A 23131-nucleotide genomic window follows, 5' to 3' on the forward strand; every position below is an offset into this window, starting at 1 on the left:
GCACAGTGGTGAACAGGCAGAAGCCTGTTCCAGCCTTCTCAGTCTCCAGACTCTCATTTTTGGGATCCAAGCACTATGTTGATGCAGGGGATTATGCTGGCACCCCAGGAAGCCAAGTCAGTCTGGGATATGACAGACTTCCAGGAGGAGGTTAGCTTGGTGAAGGATGGAAGGGTAGGCCCTAAAGGTACCCCATATAAGAGAAAACAGTATGTTCTAGTAAGGGACTGGGCATGCATGGGAAGCTGGTTGCAAAAGAGAAGTACTGTACAGGCATGAACACAGCCAACCAGATTTCTGGCCCTGATCTGCTGCGGAGGATATAAGACTTCATTTGCCAGGCTAGTCAGTGGCTTTTCTGCCACCAGTGTCCATTTTCCAATATGGCAAACAGCCCAAAAATCTTTTGGCCAGTTTCTTGGATAGCTGCAAAACCAAATGAGAAGGAAAGATCAAAGGTCCTTTGGAGAACCCAGCATCCATCCTGAGTGATAAGCTAAAGATAGTCCTTAGATGGGTTGGAGTCATCCCCACTCTTGATTGGCCCCTAGTACTACTGAGCTGAAAGAAAGCAAGGATTGGTAGACTCTAGCACTCGTGCATCAAGACTCTCTGCCAGCAGGACCTGGGCTCTACTCCTGGCCCCACAGTAAATAATCTTCTTTCTGCAGGGAGACTTAGGTTTAAAAATGAGGCCCTCATGGCCCAACTATGGTCCTTACATCTATCCAGTATCTGGAGAGCTGCAGCAAAAGCAGAAAATAGTGGACTACATGAGAACAGCAGCAAATACCCACTGAAGCCATGAGTCTGGGCTGACAAAGACATACAGAGAGTCCCAGTGTGGGGCACAACCCCACGTGACTCTGATGGTGTGGGCCTCATGGGAAACAACTGGATCCTGAGTGCCAAGTGGCAGAGTCTCCTATGTCTGTTTGGTGATTCCATCCATTCCCTCAAACTCAAGAGCTCCAGATCTCCACTAGGACTCTGAACAAGACTAGAGATGCTTGGAGAAACTGGAAGGAATCAGAGACAGTCCTTTTAAATTCACATTCTTACTTCCACTGAGATTCATCACCCTTCTTCCTTTCATCTTCCCTTCTGGTAGGGGAGAATGGTGTCCCCATCTGGGATCCCCTGCTCCCTGCACAACCATAGGAGGTGCTGCCCAGCCTGTGTTCCCACCACCTGCTATTTCTGGGGCCTGGTCTCACAAGATCCATGGCAGGGCTGGTGAGACCTGAAACTCCGTGTACCCATACCCATTCTGCCCTGTAGCTTTTCACAAGCCCACACTACTCCAGCTGTACACCTAGTAGGCTCCTTTCTCCTTCCCAATATACATGGGAATCCTTGGGAATCTATCCTTGGCCTCTTTCCTTTTCACTCTGCTCCTACTCCAGGCACACAGCATTTACTCTGGTGGGCCAATGACCACACACACTGACATCTCTGGAACTGCCACTGTAGCCTAGACACATTTGCCCAATTGCCTGCACAGCTTCACCCAATATCCCACAACACAAGCTCTGTATGCTGTCTCTCCACGCTGGTCCTTTAGCTTCAGTGGGTACTGCTATCCAGGTCATACTGGCCTGGACAGAGTCTTCTTCCTCCTCATCTTCCCACAGTCATCAGAGACATGGATGTCATATCCTAAACATGGCTGATTTCCCACCCATACCTACTTGCTGCCAGACAGCAGAAACCATCCTGTTTTCTACTTCCTTCTCCTTACCACAGCTAAACTGAGCTGCCCACATCCCAGAACGGACTCTGCTGGATCCTGCTACCAATAAAGCCACCTGAGGGAGGAGCCTTACAGGGACAGAGCCATGGCTGATTCATCTTTGTCCCCAGAGCTAAACTCGTTTGGCGCACCATGGTGGCTCCATGAATGTTTGTTGAATGAATGAGTGACAAAGCCTATTACTCCACATACTTTCCATGATCTCATCCTAACCCTAGGAGGCCTGAGTTACCATTCTCTAGTCCCCCCTCCCCCTTAGCCCAGCTATGCCCCTTGGTGATATACCCCCAGGTTTTCTCAATTGCAGGAGCTTGGCCCTTGTGCTGGCTTGAGACATGGTCCTGCACATGCTTTCCCTAGGGGCTCACAGACAGAGCGTGGGCTTGCCTTCACGGTCAGAAATCCTGAAAAAGGTACCACTCCCTTCCTGGAACCTGCAGGGAAGGTGGTGGAAAGTTTCCAAAGGGGCCCCACAGTGTTGGGGCTCAGCCTGTCAGGCTTGCCCAGGCTCCCTGGGTCTCCTGGCCACTGCTCAGAGGCTCCCTCCAATCCTAGCTTCCAGCTGTTCCCGAGCCAGCTCTTTGCAGGAAGACATGTTCCATCTCATCTGCTGAAGCCTCGAGGAAGAATGGAGAAGGAAAGAGAGGGAGGGTCATGAGGGTGGGAGGAAGTTGGGGGGACACTCCCAGATATCAGGACAGAAAGGGAGAAGAGAGCAGCAGTTAGAGAAGGTTCACAGAAGAGGAAGAGAGCCCCTGGGGAAGGACCTGGGAAGCAGAAGAACAAACAAGACAGAGGTGAGAGACAGGCAGTAAGATAATGGTAGGCAGAAAAGTAAAAGGAGAGATACCAAGACAGACAGAAAAAGAGAAAGATGAAGACAGGACAAGAAAATGTGAAGTCAATGAAGAAAACCTTCTCTGAAGAAGAAATATGAATGGCCAAGAGACACATGAAGAAATGCTCAAGTTCTCTAGCCGTAAGAGAAATGCAAATCAAAACAACATTGAGATTCTACCTCACCCCAGTTAGAATGGCTATAATCAAGGAATCTAATAACATTTAAATAATGCCAGGGGAGATGTAGCCAAAAGGGAACCTTACCTGCATTGTTGGTGGGAGTGTAAACTTGTTCAACCACTTTAGAAAGCAGTATGGAGGTTCCTCAAAAGACTCCACATAGAGTTCTCCCCTATGACCCAGCAATCCCACTTGTGGGCATTTACCCAACAGATCATAAACAAGGCTATACTAAAGCTACCAGCACAACTGTGTTTATCACAGCATTATTTGCTATAGCTAAGATATGGAACCAACCCAGATGTCTCTCAGTAGATGGATGGGTCAAGAAAATGTCACACACACACACACACACACACACACACACACACACACACACACACACACACACACAAAATGGAATTCTTTTTTTTTTTTTGTCGGTCGTGGGGCTTGAACTCTAGGCTTCAGCGCTGTCCCTCAGCTCTTCAGCTCAAGGCTAGTGCTCTACCATTTGAGCTACAGCGCCACTTCCGGTTTTCTGGTGGTTTATTGGAGATAAGAGTTTCATGTACTTTTCTGCCCTGGCTGGCTTTGATTGCAATCCTCAGATCTCAGCCTCCTGAGTAGCTAGGATTACAGGCGTGAGCCACCGGTGCCTGGCACACAATGGAGTTCTATGCCTCCATCAGAAAGAATGACATCGGCCCATTTGTTAGGAAATGGAAAGACTTGGAAAAAATTATATTAAGTGAAGTAAGCCAGGCCCAAAGAAACATAGGTCCCATGGTTTCCCTTATTTGCACTAACTAGTATAAGCTAGGACAAGCAGAAAAGGTCAAAAGCTATGTACACATGACCATATAAATGATGTTAAGTGAAATAAACTCCAACATAGGGACACAAATGTTTTTTTCTTTCTTGCTATTGTTTTTAATGTATTTAAAATGTACTATGTGATTTTTTTTGTTTCTTTTGTGTGTTCTACCCCCACGGTATAACCTCTGTTTTCACTGTATTTGATGTTGGTGCCCTGCATCTTGTATATACATTTTTCTAATTTGGGGAGGGGAAAGGAAATAATAAAATGTTGAAATAAGGATACAGGTTGACCCATTGTAACAATGAGATGTACAAGACACTATGTTGAAAATAAACTTTACAACTTGGGGTAGGGAGAGAGGAATTGGAGAGGTGGAGAGGGAAGGGATGGTAGGGAATAAACGAAGGAGGAGGTAACAACGCTCCGTAGGAAATGTACTCATTACCTTACTCATGTAACTGTAAGCCCTCTGTACACTATTTTTACAATTAAAAATATGTTAAAAAAAGAAATTGTGAAGTCACAGGTGGAGATGGACAGAGGGACAAGGAGGAAGAAGAAGAGAATCCAGAAGTGAAGGAGAAACTGCTTCACTGAGGATGTCAGGGAAGGCTCCTTGGAGGAGGGGCCTATGGCAGGACTCCCAGGATGGGTGACATCATTCAGGTGTGTGTGTGGGGATGAGGCGGGGGTGGGGGGTGGGGGGGGGTGGGCGGGGGGGGGGGCCGGGGATGACAGATGGCTCAAGGAAGAACAAGGGCCTGGAAGAGAATTACAGGGCTTCAAAATGGTGAGGCTGGGTTTGTGCTTGTTTCCCTTGAGACCAGGCAGGTTCCCAATGAAAGGACAGTTGTAGAGCTGGGTGTCAGTGGCTCATTCCTTGAATCTGAGAATTATGGTTTGAAACTAACCCCTGCAAAAAAAGTCTGTGAGATTCTTATCTCTAGTCAACCAGCAAAAACCTGGAATTAGAGATGTCTAGTCAACCAGCAAAAACCTGGAATTAGAAATGTGGTTCATGTGGTACAGCACCAACCTTGAGCAAAAAAGCCAAGTGAGAACTCGAGGCCTTGAGGTCAAGTGCCAGTGCTGGAGGATGCACATGCATGCCAATTATATATGAACAGGGAAAGGAAAAGCCTCCCAGTGGAGTGGGCGCTGCCCCTGTAATGTTTCAGAGCAGAGAAGAAGCCTTTTTTTTTTCTTCTGAGTGCAAGCAATCCTGTGCCAGGGTACTAGGCCCAAGGAGCAGAGTGTATAGCCAGGAACTCCCACTCAACCTTCTGCCATGGGAAGGCAGAGAAGAACAGAGCCAGAATGGAAAACTGGCCTTAAGTAGTTTCCTTCCCTTTGTGGTGTCTCAGACCAGACAGGGTTGTACTATATGTCTCCTGGGTGGTACTGTCATATGACCTAAATATACTCAGTCAGTGAACTTCACTTAATCTTCACAGCACCGTTGGAAATGCCCCTACTTTGCAGATGAGAAAACCAAGGCTCAGTGAGGAGCCAAGATTTGCTCAAGGTCACACATCTGGCAAGAAGCAAGACTTAGATTTCAACCCAGGGATGTCTCCATTCACTGAACATTCCAGTACACTTACTCTTCAGTACTGGCAGCTGCAAGAGATCCTGAGTTCACTTTTGGGGGCAGGAAATAGTCAGAAACGTGCACCTTCCAAGGTTCAGCAGATTGGAGAGAAAAGTGTGCTTAGAAAGAATAATACACCAATTAACAGGGCAATTTTAGGACCACAGTGGGGGGCTGGGCTGAACCAGAGGAGGAGAGGGGAGAACCAGATGTTCCCACACAGGCTCCAGAGTAAGTTGTGCGCCCCTTGGCCAGCACACATGTTTTCTCTCCAGTGAGTACACGGGTTTCCAGTTTTCTCCTTCTGGAAGAGGCATCCCAAGCCCGTATTTATGTTCCGTCTGAAATTAATGCAAGGGAAACTTTCAAATGCAAACTTCATTGCCAGGGCCCCCAGCCGGATATCAAGCTACAGCGGGTGTTTGTTTTCCTGAGGAAGTGTGACAGGAGGGTTGGACTAGTGGGCCAGGGTAGAGATGGACAATTGGGGACACCAGCCTTCTAAAAGGGACTGGCAGACCCGAGCCTGCTCTCCTGTTCTGCATTTATCTAGGGCAAGGCTTGGCTTTCTCAGTTCAGATGACACCTCTTTTGTACTAGCCGAGTGAGTGAGCTGAGTGAAGCATGAAGTTTCCACCCTGGATGGTGTCACAGTGCATGTGTGTGTGTGTGTGTGTGTGTGTGTGTGTGTGTGTGTGTGTGTTAGGGGGATGGGTGAGCAAACGTTCACAGGACAGTATGAGTCATATTGTCATGAAGGTGTGGCAGGGATTGCAGGCTAAAGGGGAAGCAAAAGGAAGGATACCAAGAAGGAATGCAGGGGCACAGAGGGAATGCAGGGGAACTGAGGAGATGGGGGTGCTGTGTGCTGTTACTATCGGCAGTTCTGCAGTGGGAATATAGGTGGTATTTGAGGTAGGCTACTATGGCGGTTGGGTTTGGGGCTGAGGGGGCGGGAAGAGAAGCCATGGGATCCTGATAGTTGCAGGACAGGGTGAATGGGATCGGGTTTCAGCTGGGATCAGAGAACCTACTCCCAGGAAATGTCCATTTGTGAAGGAGAGGGTGCTCAGTTCTTGGAGGAAGGTTAGTCAGAAAAGTGCTTGTTGGCCTGCACAGGGTGGTGGTGGTGGTGGGTAGAACCCCAGAGATCTAGTCTTTACTTCCAGCTCCTGTTGGAGGCTGCTGGAATGCAGGACCACGGAGATGAACCAGCCCTGGGATGTCACAGGGCTGCAAAGAATACTAGAACAGTGATAGTGTCTACCGTTGCGCTGGACCCAGAATATGTCAAATGCTTTGATTCCTTCTCATCTAGCTTCCCCATGGTGCTGCTGAACTTACCGAACTTGCCTCACATCACATAGGTAGAGCAGGTAGAGCTGAGCCTCAGTCCAGCCACAGAATAGGGTGGGTCTGTGGTGGGGCCCTTGTGGAGATGGCTGGAGAGGCCACAGTGGTGGGTATGGGGAGGCCTACCTCTGCAGAAGGAGCCTCTCAGGGGCAGGATCCTCTCTGCCACATATCTGATGGCTGTCCAAGCTGGGTGATCTCTTTAGGATCTCCCCTAGGTATGGATTTTAATTTAGAAAGAGCCCTACCCCCATTAAGCCATCCTTCTGGGATCTTTTCAAAACCCTCAAGGTTTGAATCTTCTATGTCAGCTCAGATACAGGAGGAAGACTTTCTCCTGTGCCCCAGGGTGAGGGGTCCTGAGCAGGTTTTGGCCAGTCAGTACATTCCCTGAAGGTTAGGTAAGACTTTCTTTATAAGCCTTTATAGGCACCTACTGTATGTCTCCCTTTCCTCCTGGGTGGATCAGGTCATGACTGTCCAGGTCAGCACAGAACAGAGCTAATAATGGATTCCATAGATTCAGAGTGCCATTGCCCATCCAGGGATCTCTATGGTCATAATAATCATTTATCATGTCATCCAGAGGCTCCTTTACTGAAGTGAACCCTCAGTTGTAATATCTGGGCTCCTTGTTGTCCATTGACTGAGTAAGAACTGTCACTCAGAGCTAAACATAGCTTTTGAGACTTCCTGGCAAAGACACAAGGTACTTCTGCCCTGTCCGTGCAGGTAGCCTTCCTCTTTCCGCTGTAGTAGCTCTGGAACTCTTTGAGATAACAGTGGCCACAAGAAGTGATGTTGATGGAGCAACTGTGCTGTGCTAGGCACTGAGCCATCCAAGTGCGGCCCACAAACTCTCTGGCCTGTTCCAGAGGGCTGGGAAAAGCAAAGCGACGGATCTGCCCATAGCTGTTTCTCACCAAGTAGAAGCCTGGGTTTCTAGCTTTTTCCAACTGGCTTTGAAGCCTGTGCCTTGATCTATGACCCTTCTTTCCTTTCTTTTGCTTTCTCTGCACTGTCCTGCCAGAGCACCAAGTCCAGAGCAGTCACAAATCTCCCACTTCATGCAATGTGGCTCTGGAGGTACAGCTGGGGACATGTGAACTCTGTTCCTCTTGACTCTCTCTGTTCCTGAGAGGGACAGCCAGGAACAAGCCAGGAGATGTTCCTCTGGTTGGCAGGATGCTATGGGCTGAAATAGGAACAGCGGCTCTAGCCAAGGATCACAGCCCATAGCAGACATGCCAACCGCCAGACGCAAATGTGGTGGGACAACAAAACCTCTTTAGCACTGTCTTTGGAAATTTTGAAACACTTCCTGAGGTTTCAGCCCCACGCCCCAACTTGGGAAGAGTGGCAGACGTGAGAGCTGCCCAGGAGTGGAGAAAGCAGTTGGGTTTCAAAGACTCTGTGTGGGAAACAGCTGCCCTTCTGAGACAAGCCACGAGCTCTGAAGGGCTCCCATTTCTGATGTCATTCAGTAGAGAAACAAGCTGGGTGGGGATGGGTAGAGGTGGGTCTGGTCCTAAGGACTATGGGGATGATGAGATGAACTAGAAGGCCACTGGACCTACATGAAGGACTTTGCAACTAATTCTCTCTTCTTTGACTCACTACCAATCACTCAAACCTCTGCCAGCAAGCAGGAAACTGAATGCTGGGACTGGAGGGGACCTCATCTCACCTCGTCTAAGCTCCTGTGCAGATGGAGAGAAGGGAAGGCTCTTAGAAGGCCTTACGGAGGATCCCAGAAAGTCAGACATTTCTAACAGCAGGACTTTTCTCTCTCTCTTTTTCTTCTGCCATCTTGTCCTTGTCTTAATGCTGTCCTTGTCTTCTTTCTTTCCTGCTTGCTCATTCTCTTCCTATCTGGTTGCCTCCTCTCCCTAAAACTCCTCTTTCTTAGCACTCAGCCTTCTTTCTCTAGCCTCCACTGGCACAGTTGACTCAACAGGACCCGGGACTCTGATTTTCATGGATTCTCTTTTTATTTGTCAATCTAAAGGGCAGACATGATGTTCTTATGGTAATTAGGTTCTTACCACAGAAGCAGCAGGTGTGGGTTCCAGGCTAGGTTTTGCTGCGGGATAATACAGGAGCACAGGGAACGTCTCCTTGGAGTCTAGGGTCAATACATGAATGCATTTATGTAACAATTGGGTAATAAGCACCTTCTCAGTACTCAGGAACAGCTTGGATGGATGCAGATGACATTATGCTCAGGGTGAGCAGAGCTTTGAGGGGGAAGTCTGGGATACTACAGAGGAGGGGATGGGAATTCTCAGTAGATTAAGAGGCCCCACGTAGCAGCTAGATGGTGTTTTTTAGGGAGGCTGCTGTCAGAACAAGTGGCAGAGAGTATTACTGTCATCTCACTGCAGGCTAAGGCCCTCTGACTTCTGTTTGCATCTCCATATACTTGTCCATCAAATATGTTCCTCCAGGGGACCTGAGGATGGGGGTTATGTGAGCTGATGAATATGGAATTCTTCAAGTAGGACAGAATACCACCTCCAGGGAGCAACTGCTGTTGTTGAATGTATGCAAATGTATGTATACATTTTCTTTCTTTCTTTCTATCTATCTATCTATCCATCTATCATCTATCTATCTACTTACCTACCTATCTTAGCTGAAGATTGAACCTACAGCCTACATGCTAGGCAAATACTTTACCATTATCTAGTCACTGTTGTTCTTATTTAAAGAGAAGAAAACATTAGTGGTGTTTAGAATGATGGGCTTACGCTTATTCCTTCTCTTAAGTTCTGGTCTTTACCACTAATCCACTCATATTCTGGACCCACAGTTATAGTTCTGATTATGGATTTGCAGCTCAATGAGTTGAACATGTGGGCACTTGGGGGTAACAGGCATCTAGTCTTCACACATCCACCTTTGAGCATTTCAATCCTGTTTCTAGCAAGGACCTCTGCTTCATGCAGGGCAGGTAGAAGGAGCCCAACAAGAAGGGATGTCTAGGTCCTGGAAGGCTCTTAGATTTATACTTCTTCCCAGGAATCCAAGAGTGAGTGAAGCAAACTCTGGTGGAATGTTAGAATGCTATGATGTCAGAATGTCAGGATATTAGAACCAGGCAACTTTGGAACAATAGAATGTGAGGGGTCAAAGAATTGGGGAATGCTAGAAATTAAAATTCTATTCAGACCATGCATGACATACTAGGGTTACAGAGCATATGATAACCACTGGATCTCAGAGTTGGAAATAAATGGAAAGAGAGATTATCTGGTCAACCCCTGAGTCTGATCCATGCCTCCAACCCAACTCCTCCAGTCCCAACATTATGCATTCTATTTGTAAAACCAAACCAAAGCTACAGGATTCCTTAGATGGCTGAACAAATAAAAGTCTCCACAATATTTATTTTCTTGGCTCTAGGGATAAACTGAAAATTTTCTCCTGGTGTCCAGGAGATATCCTATGACTGAATGGAATGAACTTGACTATCTGTGGTTTGGTCCAACATATCTTTATAGCCCATCTACTAGGTGTTGGTATTTTTTTGGTGTCTGGGATCTGTCCTGTAGTAGTTGACATGCAATGGGATGGTCACTGGGCAGGATGCTAGGATACAATCAAGAGAGAGACAGACCTGGAGGATAGTATCCATTTTTATACCTTAGCTGTTTGGTATAGATGGGAAAAAATCTTACAAATTGTGACTTGGCAAGGTCATGGGTCTTTGTTCCCAGCAAAGCGAGTGAGAGTATAGCAGGTTTGTGCTTGAAACCTGGTCCTTAGCAGATATCAGGGCTCAGTTAGGACTCTTTCTCTACTGGGTACTGATGTGGTCTTACTGTCTTTTACAGCATCATGCTCTAGGCAGCCTCTACCAATGAATCACAGTTGGTCTGTGAATTAAAACCTACTTAACTTCCTGTCCTGGCCAGGTTTATGGACAATCTCTTTATGTCGAATGTTTCTCCCTCCTGCATTTATATCAAATGCTGTCCCCTGTTCCTTCAGATGTCTTCACTCTTCATGTGAGAAAGCCAAGCTCTGCTCAGAAGCCATCACCAAAGGATGTGTTCACCTGTCCAACCACAAAGCAGCCTGGCTGCTAGCTGCCTCTTTCCTTCCTTCTGGTTCTAGGTGAGGGGGAGCCCAGGGACACACTCTCTTCCTGAATGCTGTTTCCCCTTCTCCTGCCTTTTTGAAACCTTTCTGTTCCTGTATCAGTGGCCTTGACCACCTGACTATATTCTTACATCATTCAATAGCATTCTCAATTCTTTCTCATCTTAAACAACACGGTGGGTGAATGCAGATATAAGTACAATTACTAGCTTTTTATTCTGCCAAGTAAGTACTCTGAAATCCTTTTCTAGCACCATCATTTTTCAAAAAAGTGATATTTTAATTTCAAAGTGGAACTCAAGTGGAAATTTGTCTCCATGGACTTAACTTGCTGTGTGTGTCAGGGCTGCCCACAGGACTGTGTTTTTCTTCTTCAGAATTTCAGTGTCCTCAACTACAGGAGAGCTGGTGTTATCGACTCCTAGGCCCCTGAGTAACCCTGGGTTAGACAGGGTAGGGGTCACCTACTCAGGTGGGGGCAGCCAGCCCTCACTAGTCTCCTACAGTACTGGGAAGGGCCTGGAGGTGAGGGGCACTGAGTGACTTCAAGTAGCTCCCCTTCTGACCCTTCTGAGGTCAGCTGAGGCTGTACTATCCTGAAGCCCAGAAGAGGGAGTGTGGGACAACTGGTGGTAAAGAAGAGGTACTTGTGAACACTTCTCTCCAAGTTATCCTGACCCATGTCTTCTCCCTCCTCCCACCCCCACAGGTAACCTGTGCTGAGAGATTGGCTGCCCTCTCTATACAGTTAGTCATGATCTTGTCTTGCTGGCTTCTCCAGGAAGTTCCTCTAGAGCTGGACAGAACTCCTTTCTTCTCCAATATCTGTGTTTGCATAGATCCTGGAACCCTTGATAGCCCAAGTGAGCCCTGACTCCTGGTCAGAAGAGCAAATTGAGGCTGCAAGAGGAGACAAGACTTGACAGAGGCCACAGGTCTGTGGCAGAGCTCCAACATGAGCTCAGGACTCTTTATGTCTCAGTACTGTGACCTTACCAGGCAGTACCAGAGGGCCTACATTTGTGTCTGAGTCCCTGCCATGTACCTTGCTGAGCTAGGGGTGTGGAAGGGGCAAGAGTGATCCTGACAGGTGTATCTCTGGTCTTTGTCCTTGACACACTTGGAGCGGAATGGAGGCACAGAGTTCAAACAGTGAACAAAGTCAGGACATCCACAGAGACTCATATGACTCGGACTGACTGTGTACAGGGGGTGAGTGGGTGGGTGATAAGACAGGAAAGGGAAGATGAGAATAATAGCTATAATCGTGGTATAGGCCATGGTGAACAGGTCTGCAAGCTTTTATTTTTCATGAAACAAGAGATGAATTCTGTAACTCAAATGGCAAGTAATTTAAGCAGAAAGTAAATATTTGTTGTCATAAGCTGCTGAGCAAAGAATGACAACTAAAGAAGGCAAAAATAATATCTTGTCCTCAGATGTAGCCATGGCTGTCACCAAGAGAGACAGCTAAGGAGAAAGGAAGAAAGGGTGAGAGAGAACTGTTCATTGAGCCCTGCACTTGACATCGGGACTCCCCTTTGCAAGAAGAGGCAAGACACCCCAGAACGATACATTAGACGTATGGTCTCACATTGTGATAGTGATGCTTATGACGATGGTCATAGCTGCCATTTGGAGCTCCTTTTATGTGGCTGGTTAAATGTTGTCACTAATCTTTGTATCTATTTATGAGGTAGACTTTTTTTTGTTGTTGTTGTTGTTCATGGGGCCTGAACTCTGGGCCTGGGCGCTGTCCCTCAGCTCTTCAGCTCAAGGCTAGCGCTCTACCACTTGAGCCACAGCACCACTTCCAGCTTTTTTCTGCTTATGTGGTGCTGAGGAATCGAACCCAAGGCCTCATGTGTGCAAGGCAAGCGCTCTACCACTGAGCCAGCTTCCCAGCCCAAGGAAGACATTTTTAATCCATCAAATAATTATTACTACTATTCCCACTGACAGGAACTCAGTCTTTGAGAAAGTAACAGATAAGTTGGGATCTGCAACCCACCTCTGGGGACTGCCAGAACCCATCCCCTCTCTCCATTGAGTCACACAGCCTTCAGCCTTGACCCTGACTCTGTTGGACAGTTGAAGCCAACTTCAGCTGTGGCCACTTTGGGCTTGAAGGGACCACAGAAATTATTCTAAACTTGGCAAGGCCTCTCCCTTCACCAAAGGGACTGTTATGAGAAACCCCTTGATTGGAAGCAGCAGAAGTGAGAGGGTCCCAGCACTGCTGCTGGGTGCCACGTACTTTTCTTGCCCCATTTACTGGGCCTGGACTTTGCCACGAGGAAGTAGAAGTCAGGGACCCAAACCTGCTCCGAAGGCAAAGAAGCAAGTCTTGTCCTCGTTCTCCTGAAGCAGCGCCATGACCCTCCGCCCCATGCGCTCGTTCCTCTTGTAGATGAGCTCCTGGCGGAAATAGCTGTCAATCTCCTGGGCTGTTACCTGTTCGTGCGGTGGGAGGGTGGTGTTGATAAAGTTGGGTAGCTGCAATAGCAAGATAGAGGCCATCTTCAGGTCTTGATGGAAGCAGGAAGGGCTTGGGTGGGGCTGAGTGACTTACCTTTATTAGGCTGGTCAGTAGGCTGAGAGTTTCACTCACTTCTGAGTGTTATCCTCTGAGTTTTATAGATTGAGCAACCAAGAGTGGAAAGGATCCTAAGATGTGTGCAAAGTCTCAATTAGTGAAGTGGCAGAGCCAGGTTGAGAGTTCCAGCAGCTGGACAGCTGTATTGGTCTGTCTCATGTTTCTGCCGGAGTCCATCTCAGTACTCAGTGGCTGAGAGAGCCTGAGATCAGGCTCATCTCCTTACTACCCTCACTTTAACATGGACCCCAGCACCTGCATGTACAAGGAGCTCAGTTTAGCAAGAGATGTGGAGAGTCAGCTGAATCTCCTGGTACAGCAGGAAAACCACATGGAGTTAGGCTGGTCTGGACTTCAGCACCAATTCTGATGCTGTTGGGTATTGGACACATTGATGAATCCCACTTTTCTCATTTATAACATGGGACTGAGGAGACTGTGGGGACTAAAAGATGAGTCTTTTCATGGGTTACATGTGGAACTCCCCACTCCAGAGGTGATAGGAGGTGGCACCTTGGTTTTTCCCAATGATTGAACCAACATCTGTCTATCTGGCTCTATGACTTCCTAGGATACTTCAAAACTCCAAACTCCAGGACTCCAACGCTTCTTCTGTAATAGCATCAGCCTGGGATCTGCCCAACTATATCAACCGTGGGTCCTTCCCTATCATAGCCAGCCATGTAGCCTGTCAATAGCATTGTGTTTTTAAGTAGGCTGTTGACTCTCCAGATTCAAGGGTGGAGTTTTGGTGATTCCAGGTTGCCAGTGCCTGCATAAAGAGGGTGCCCCCAAAGGGGTGATTGATCCCCAGCATTTCACCTGTACAGCCTGTTTGTCAGAAGCAGGTATTCTAGTACCATCTTTTCCTACACATGCATGTGACCACTGAGGAAACAGAGACACTAAGTTACAACAGTCTCCTCTGAACCCACTAATATCATTGCCTCCAAGCTCTTGCTCACACAATGTTTTCCATTTATTTTTCTTCCCTCCACTCCCCAGGTAACAAAGCATAAGGTACCAGGTCAGACTGACTAATGGATGAGGTCTATGGAGGGCTGGCATAAAGAAATTATTTTTTTTAGGGATTTAGGTGTTAGCCCCCAAATAGGAGTCCAAACACATAGCTTCTAGAGCCACTGATGGGTGGTCAACACTCTTTCTGAGAAAATGGGGAGAGTCAAAAGAAACTGAGGCTGAGGGCCACTGGAAGCTAGGGCATCTGCCTATGCTGTCAGCTGGTATATGACCAGCATGTTCCTCAGAGTAAGGTGGGAGATAAGGCATTTGAATGGTGGGACTGCTTTACTGTCCTAAGGGGAATAAGGCAATCATATGGTGAGCCTCCCCTAAGCTTAAACAGCAAGCTGCTTAGCTGTGTGTGGCAGTTCCCTGGCTGGTGCCTAATCAAGGATTATACAGAGTTTGTGCCCAAAGATCATTTATTTAGAAATATACCAATAAAAATTGTGTTTTATTCTCCACCCCCTTGGAAGGAATGACTGGCAGCCCTGACACAATAGGCCACACTGGACTCGATGTAGTTAGAGGAAACACCAAATACTTGTGAGTAGAGGAGAACAGGAAGATCTCGGACTTGGAAACTTCTCTTGCAAAGACTTCTCTCTGTTCCTAGGCATGGGAGTGAATGAGACCACATACCCTTGGTGAATATTTATTTGTTTGGTCACTGAGTGGATAAGTGAATGGCTGAGAGCTGTAGGAAGCATGGTTATGAATGCAGGCCCTGGAAACATACAGTGAGCACCATGCGGTGTGGAGTTCTCTTTTTCCACTTAGCCTTGGGGAGGGAGGGAGGCCTCATTATAATTAGAAGGTAATTTGGCCTCTCTGAGACTCAGGTTCCAAGCTGGTAACATGGAGGAGGACAATGCGCATGTAGACAGGTTTTGGGAAGTACTTAGCACAGAGTATGGCACAAAGGACATCTTGAACAAGCATCAGCTGTTATGAACACTTAACTGTGGGACAGAGCTGGCTTTATCACCTTCCCTGTGATGGGACAGGCTGCCACAAAGGCTCCTTCCCCCTTTAAGGACTTGGATACATGGACAAATATGAACTTGTACAAAGATGCATCCCCATTTGTTCCTTAGGGAACCAAAAATGTTTAACATGGGCAAAACAAAAAAAAGTTAAATTTCAAAGCCATGAAGGAGCTGGGCTGGACACTCAGGATCCTGGGGCTGCCCGAATGCTGGCCAACATTCTCTGTATGTCTTGTGTGATGGGCCTTGGCTCCATGCCAAGGATGGGGCCTGGATTTGAGCCAGGGCTGAGAGGGAAGCAAACTAATGATGTCATTAGGCTTGTCCTGGGTCTTAAATCTCCTATGACAAGTTTAAGTGCAGGACGTATGAGAATATTTCAAAGAGGACATGTTAGGTCCCCAGAGTCCTAGGGAGGGAGGGAGAGGTCTAGGATAGGGGGAACAAAAAGATAGGGTGGCCAGGGCTTGGTGAGATACTAGGGAAGAGCTTCAGTATAGGCTTCCCTGTTCCATGGCCTGTAACCTAAGGATGGTCAAGTGCTCAGGTCTGCTGTTGACATTGGTCTCCATAAATCTTTTGTTGGAACCCATCCAGCCAACAGATGTTGTGAGAACTTGCATGTATCCAACCTCGCGTCAGGGTAGGAGCCAAAATGGACACCCCTAGAATGGGCTTGAGGTTCCCTTAAAGCTCCCAGTAAGAACCTGTGAGGCATATGCTTAGAGAAGTTAGAAGAGTTGGTTTGGTGGCTGATGGTGTGACCATGAGTCCTGGTTTGTCCAGGACAGTCCAGGTTTATGGTTGAAGAAGATTGTTTTATACCTGCCAATTGCTCTGACCCCTAGTTATGTTTCACTTTCAAAAGTGGGTTTGCACAGGACATTTTTGTGGCTACACTACTCCTCAGGCAGACCAGGGCCCTAGACAAGGCTTCCTCGATGGACCTTGGGATGGCCCTCTCTCCCATGACAGGTGCTGACAGTGCCAGTGACCTGGGGGCTGCAGAGGCCAGGGCACGGTCTTTTCTGAAGGTGAGAACAATGAAGCAGGAAGGCAAGAAGCTAGAGGTGAGGTATAACTAATGTCTGGGTCCATCATTATCAACCCAGACTGTTTCTGTTCTTCTCTGGCCTCTAAATGCCACGTCACTCTTCATGCTGCAGCCAGAGGATCTTTATGAATGCACTATCTTCTGGCTTGGCCTCTCTCTGCTCCCACTCCCCAGCAGGTGTTCTCACTGCTGCACAGCTTTCTGCTCTGCAGACTCTACCCTGGGTGAGCCCATGTCTTGGGTAGCACACACAGACAGAGCATCTTGGCTTTGGTCTAGAACCCCTTTGATGATCTGATATCTCACCCCACTTCCTGCTCTCTTGATATCTGATGTACATGCATGTGGCTTTCTCTACTGGAATATTTCTTCTCTCTGTGGCCACCTCAGATTTGTCTGTGGCCACTCACTTTGCAGGAACCTTCCTTCTTATACCAGTCCCACCTAAATTTCCTGTAGCAGGAAACACCTCTGCTCCTCTCACACTAATGAAAGGGGAGCCCCACAAGGGCTGTCTGGTTTTACTTCCTGTCCCTTTGCATGGCACCATGTGCTTGGCATTTATAATCAAGTTCATCCATTCATTCATTCAGTAAATAGTTATTGAGTACTGCTCGGGCTACAGACTGCTTTAACCAGTTAGGGATAATCCAATGAATAAGACAGATTCAAGTCCTGTCTTCATGGAGCTTGCTTTCTAGTAGAGAGGATCAGATGTTAGTCACTGATGAATGCACAAATATGTATTGCAATTTGGGATATTCCAGGCTATGGGGGCACAGCAGAGCATAGAAAATGGTCTGAGTTAGTAGTAGAGGACAAGGTGCACTTCTGATAAATAGGGTAGATAGAATGAGCCTCATTGAGCTGATGATAGTTGAGGTAAGTGTTAAAGATGAGTTATGAGGGAGAATGAGCCGCCACAGTGAGTCCTGGGAAGACATTCTATGCAGAGGGAGCTGTGGTGTGAAGGCAGGGGTGTCAGAAGTGACCAGCAAAGAGGCCTGTGTGCTGTGGTATGCAGAGGGAGACGCAGAGGACATGGGGGTGGGAGCTGGGGAAGAGTATGGGCACAGGCCACTGCAAAAATTGGCTTTCCTTTCCTGAGAAATATGGACATCCTGAGTAGTGAAGTGTAGTCTTCTCTGCCTAACCCAAGTACTTCCTGAGTGAATGGACATTCAAGTATCACGAAAGAAGAACCATGGCGGGGCAGAGGGGCTAGGAGGACCTAGCTCCATCCAGGGTATCTGAAAGGTTTCTCAGGGGAGGTGATGCCTGTCCCTGGCCAACTGGGAAGAATCCAGGAAGAGGGAGGAGCCTAAACAAAGGCATAGAAGCACAGGAGGACAAACTGCATTACCACAGGTTCCTGAGGGGATCTACACTGTAAGCAGAGAGCAAGGTGTCCAGGGCGTCGAACTCCTGGACAAAGTGCCTTACAATTTGCCCAACAGCAACAGGAAGTTTGGTAAAGTCTGGGCAAAGATAGGCCATACTCAGTTCCTTACTTACTCTTTGCCTGGCCTGGTTGTCATCTTTCTTCTAGGACTTGAATAGACAAAGAATATCTTAGGCTAGATTCAAGGTCAGAATAACTGTGGGCTTTCCCTTCAGTTTACATGTTTCCCCAAATGTTAAACTGGACCTCTTAAACATTTCCCAGTCTTTTAGGCTAAGCTTCCAACATCCTAGGCCCTACAGCAATGCAGATTTCAACAACTTGATAATTCAACAACTAATAAGTTGCATGGCTTTGAAGAAGTCTCTTTCCTTCTCTGAGGCTCACTTTCCCCATCTATAAAAGGGGCTATGAAAATAGTCCCTATTTTTTGTGGCAGAGAAGAGATGCGCAGCACACTATAGGTATCTAATAAATGCCAGGTAAAGTTGTATGGGACTGGTTCTAAGCTATGTGAATAGGTGAGGAAGGGGAACTCACCTGGGACGTGTCATGATTGAAGATGACAGCATTGAGGTCCCCGCAGTTGTAGTGCTTGATGAGGTCCTCTGTGGTGTAGGGGGCCTGCAGGCTTCCTGCCCGCACACTCTCATGCTGCAGCAGGGTCTGGTTCAGGGCAAACAACACCTGGCCAAGGAAAGAGAGGAGCATCAGGGCTATGGGTAGAGACCCGCTGGCCTCAGATCCTGCCTTCTTTGCTCTGAGCTTAAGGACTGCCTGAAACAGAGAGGGTGTGTGGGCCTGGGTACCAGCTTGCCCAAAGGATGTTTCCACATTCCTTATGTCCAACCAATAGGCTCTGAGCATGGCTAGCCTGCTCTAGTCTCCAGGCCTTTTCCCATGCTGGTCTGCCTTCTTCTCTGAGTCTCAACCTTGTATCTAATGATGCAGCAAAATATCTGGGCTTGGAATGATGGGCTCCTCTCTTGACTCCTTGTGTTCCTTTGCTTAGAAGTCTTCTAGAATAAGCAGGCTCATTTTATAGTTAAGAGCATATCCAAACAAAGCAAAACAATCAAGTGAACAAAAACAACAAACAAGCTCAGCTCAATGTCAAAGTCTGATTTGAAGCCCATCTGCTTGGGAAGCCTTCCTTACCCAGGAAAGGCTGGTGGAGCATGGCCCTGAGAGCCTTAACTTTGCTTGCATTTAGCAGGCATGTCCTCAAGCTCCTCTATCCTCTGGACCAACAATGGCAGGCTCTGGGGACACAGCTGTGCCCAGCCAGGCATCTGCTATGTAGAAATCAGTCACCCAGGCTCTGCCCTTCAGACTCAAAGTCCTTTACTAACAGACTCCCTTAGCACTTTCTGCCTATAACAATTAAGGACCATGGTTCTAATAGAACACAGGTACAAGGCCCTAGGTGATGGTCTAGTTCAATGTTCTCATTTTAGATGGGGAAACTGAGACTCAAGGAAGGGAAGATACAATCAGTATGGCTGGAGTGGGAGCCAGCTTCACAGGACTTAGAATCTCAGACCCTGTGGGGAGGAGGGGCCCAATCATTTATGGTGTTATTTAAACACAGTTGGAGAAAAACAAAACAAAACAAAACGTATTGCAATCCCTGTGTGAAATGTCAGGAGGTGATTTCTGGCCTCCTGTCCATGCTGCTTCCCATCCCAGCCTGTGCCTTCAGGCCTTAGGCAAACTCTGTTCCTTCTACTTAGATGACAAGCTGCAGGCTCTTAGCCAACACCCACTCAAGCCCAAGCATCATTCTCCTCTGGGTCCACAGCACCAGCCCCTCCTAACTCCCTGCAGTCCTTCTTCCTCTAGCCCTACGTGCGGCTATCTCCTGTTCTTCTGTTATAGTCATCTTTCAGAAGCAAACATCCGATGGCCTCTAGACATGGCTATCCAAGATCTGCTGAGATGTCTTCCTCTATGATACTTTTCTGTCTACCCTGGGAGCTGAATTAGGTCTTTCCTTTTGGGTGATAGACTAACCTTGTAATAGCCGCAAATCCTATCCTCTCCCCTTTGCCACAGGACTTTGTTGCTCCCTCCTTTTCTGACTTGGTTCAGCCAATGTGATCTCAGTTACCATCTCAAAGGAAGGCTTGAAAAGCCCTTGAGTGTTGCTGCTGCTACCTTGTGCATCTGTCATTGCCTGGAGAGTAGCCCAGGCCCACCTGGTGGGGGAGGAGAGACCTTCAGGGCAGAGTGATCCAGTCAGGGCTCTTGAGACCAGACATGTGAAGTCAGTAAATTCAGCGGAGCCTACCTACCAATGACCTGGCTATATTAGTGGCAGATTCTGTTGTTATTACACAGCATATTGTAGTGATAGATGATTGATACACTTCACTTCTGTCCACCAGAGTGGGAACATAGCTTATAAATGAGGGAAAGAATGAGGAACTGTTAAGTAGTTAGGGATAGAAAATGGTGGACATAACACATAGCAGACAACATGTGCTCCATTATGGTACTTCTTATTCCCATCATACCTCGGGCTCTGCTTAAGATGGCACTTCTTCCCATAATTCACTGGGCTCACAATCTTACCTGGGTAGTGAGGTAATGCCTCGTGCACAATTGGGCATGACTAATCAAATCCACTTTCAAGATCAGGCTTGACCAATAGGACTTACTTCAGTGCCCATGCCCAGTAGCAGAGACCAATGAAAGACCCAGGATAATGCATGGACCTTCACTGATCAATTGTGTCTCAGGGAGAGGAATTAATAAAGCAGAAAGGCTTCTTCTCTAGGGGGCTTCAACCATTTCCCAGCTGGGGGCCCCTCTCCACTGAGAATCTGTACTATACTTTTGCCTTCAATAAACTTGCTGTTTACTATATTACTCCTCTGCCTCTAAATTCTTTGCCTGGTGGAGAAATGGATCTGTACTCCTAGATGACATAAAAGCATGTGTCATTCATTGCCCGTCCCTCAATAGGGTTGGTGCTCCTTGAAGACCAAGTACATTTTACTCACTCTTGAACCTAGCATTCAGCACTCTGCCTGGTAAAGGGAGGTACATGGAGATCTGCTGCAGTCATAAATTCAAGGATACTCAATAATCCCTTAAGGACAGACCCTAAAACTTTGGCATTTGAACTGTAGGTTGGAGCATGCCACCACCAGTTGGTTCAGATTTATAATCTGAAGAAAAACTACCTGACCTGGCCAAAATGCTGGCCCAGGCAACAGGGCCAAACTTGTGCTGGGGAGATGGCTTCCATCTTTGCTCTCCCATATCCTATTTCTTGGTGTCTGGGAAGGAGAGCTAAATTGTGAGAGACATCAAGTTTGGTCTGTTCCCCTTAATGAACTGGCTGGAGGTGAGGTCAAAATACCCCCCGCTCCCTTCTCTCCACAACCCCCAGGCTTTCTCCAGGCCCCCGGCTCTGGTTGTCACTGCTGAAATCAGATCTGCAGCCATCTGGTGCACGGTGTCAATGGCAGCGTGGCGGTTAGGGATGGATTACAGGACAATGTGAACATTGCTAAGGCAACAGGCACTTCCTTTCACACAGCACATGCCTTGGATGAGAGTGTCCATATTGAGCTGATTGTTCCCTTCCTCTGAGGGCCTGGGACACACAGATTTCCTGCAACCACACCCAGCCACTACACATACACCTTCCCCACTGTGTCTCAAGTTCACCTGACCAAGGCACCAGCTGACCTGAGGTGAGGTCATTGCCCTGGATGCCAGAAGATGAAATGGCTCCCCTGGATCCTAACTGACTCATAGAGTCATTTCTGCAATCATGCGGCCCTCACGCAGCTGGGAGGTGTTCCACTGGATTAAGTGTATTACAATCTGTAGGGTGTTAAGAATGGACCTGGCATGCAGTAAGTGCATGGAAAACATATTTGTTAAATAAAATGCAGAGGAAAATAGACGCAAGTGTTCTCAACTCTGAGCTGGCTGGAAGTGTCCCTAGAGGTCATCTGGTCCAGAGGTTTTCAAACCTTTTTTAGTCATGGAATCTTTTTTTTTTTTTTTTTTTTTTTTTGCTATTGTTGGTTTCCAAAAGAACCTTACTTAGAACTCCAAATGGGACACAGATAAAAATGGAAACTTTGCTGGTTGATGTAGAAGAGGCAAGCTGGAGCAGGGACTCCCATGGGTACACTGGAGCCCAGTTTGAGGTCCACTGATCTCACCTATACCTTCATCATATACCAGAGGAGAGGTGACAGGGTTCCTGGGAGGGAAGAGAGGATAGGGTTTGCCAGAGGCCACACAGTGAGCCGTGTGAGCTGGAGAAAGCAGGCTCCACCCTGAGATCCCCGACTCCCAGTACTGGACCACAAGGCTAAGGCAGGATCTCCAGATGTCCACATACATCCACACCCACTATCACACCTGTTTTCTCTCTGGATGCATGTGAAATAGCCAGGAGAGTTTGTTATTGGAGTGTTACATACAGGAAATGAGGGCTAGGGAAATGAGGGCTAGGTCATCTGAGAAGTCCTATATGTCTCAGCATTGGCCCTCAGCCCCTATAGGGGCATACATACATCCCACTGAACCGACTGTTCCTTGCTTTTCTCTTCGCTCCTGAGCCCTAGTATCACCAATAGCAGGTATGCAGTAAATACTACAAGAGGAAAGATGTTGATGCTGAGCTCTGTGCTCCTTCCCCTACCTCTTTTGCCTTGTACCCACCCTATGTAGTTTATAAAGAAGTCTTCATCCACACATTACCAGGATCTCTAGGCTTATTGAACACTTATATTAGGGGTCAGAAACTTTCTAAATTGATTTATTTGATTTTCACATTAACTTAAAGATTGAAAACAAATAATAAAACCTTGCTGAGTTGGGTATGGTACCCAAACGTGTACTCCCAGAATTCAGGAGGGTATGGCAGGAAGATTAAGAATTCAAGTTCAGTTTGGGCTGCAAAGTGAGTTCCAGACCAAACTTGGTGACAGTGAGATCCTGTCTCTAAAAAACCAGAATCAAACAATAAAAATGTAGTGACGAAACATTAAATATCTTTCCAAGATGATAAAGCTATGGAAGAATGAGATGGGCACTGGGGACAGCCAGGAATCTGTTTTCTTAGTTGACCAATGTCCATAGTGGCCACCTTGCTATGTTTGGGAGACAGCTGGAGCGGCTGGTATTCCTATTCATAGATTAAAAAGTCCAAGCTGGGTGCTAGTGGCTCATACCTGTACTCCTACGGCCTCAGGAGGCTGAGATCTGAAGATTACAGTTCAAAGCCAGTCTGGGCAGGAAAGTCCGTGAGACTCTTATCTCCAATTAACCACCAGAAAACTGGAAGTGGGCCTGTGGCTCAAAGTGGTAGAGTACTAGTTGAGCAGAAAAGCTCAGGGTCCACACCCAGGCCCTGAGTTCAAGCCTCTTGACTTACCAAAAAATCCAAAGAAACAAAAAGAAATGACAAGCCCAAG

At 47.3% G+C, this 23131-nt stretch overlaps 1 protein-coding gene across 2 annotated transcripts in view; it reads right to left on the reverse strand.

Moving 5' to 3' along the window:
• The window catches only part of Trabd2b (TraB domain containing 2B), a 216108-nt gene that overhangs the window by 24977 nt on the left and 168000 nt on the right, over window positions 1-23131 (reverse strand). For both annotated transcript variants that reach the window (XM_042682044.1, XM_042682052.1), the window contains exons 3-4: window positions 18228-18374; window positions 12945-13119 (exon numbers count right to left, since the gene is read on the reverse strand). In XM_042682044.1, the coding sequence (XP_042537978.1) occupies window positions 12945-13119; window positions 18228-18374 (322 nt within the window). The remainder of the gene's footprint in view (window positions 1-12944; window positions 13120-18227; window positions 18375-23131) is intronic.

This window comes from Dipodomys spectabilis, unplaced genomic scaffold (assembly GCF_019054845.1).
Source record: "Dipodomys spectabilis isolate Male_0828 unplaced genomic scaffold, ASM1905484v1 ptg000002l, whole genome shotgun sequence".
Classification (NCBI taxonomy): Eukaryota; Metazoa; Chordata; class Mammalia; order Rodentia; family Heteromyidae; genus Dipodomys; species Dipodomys spectabilis.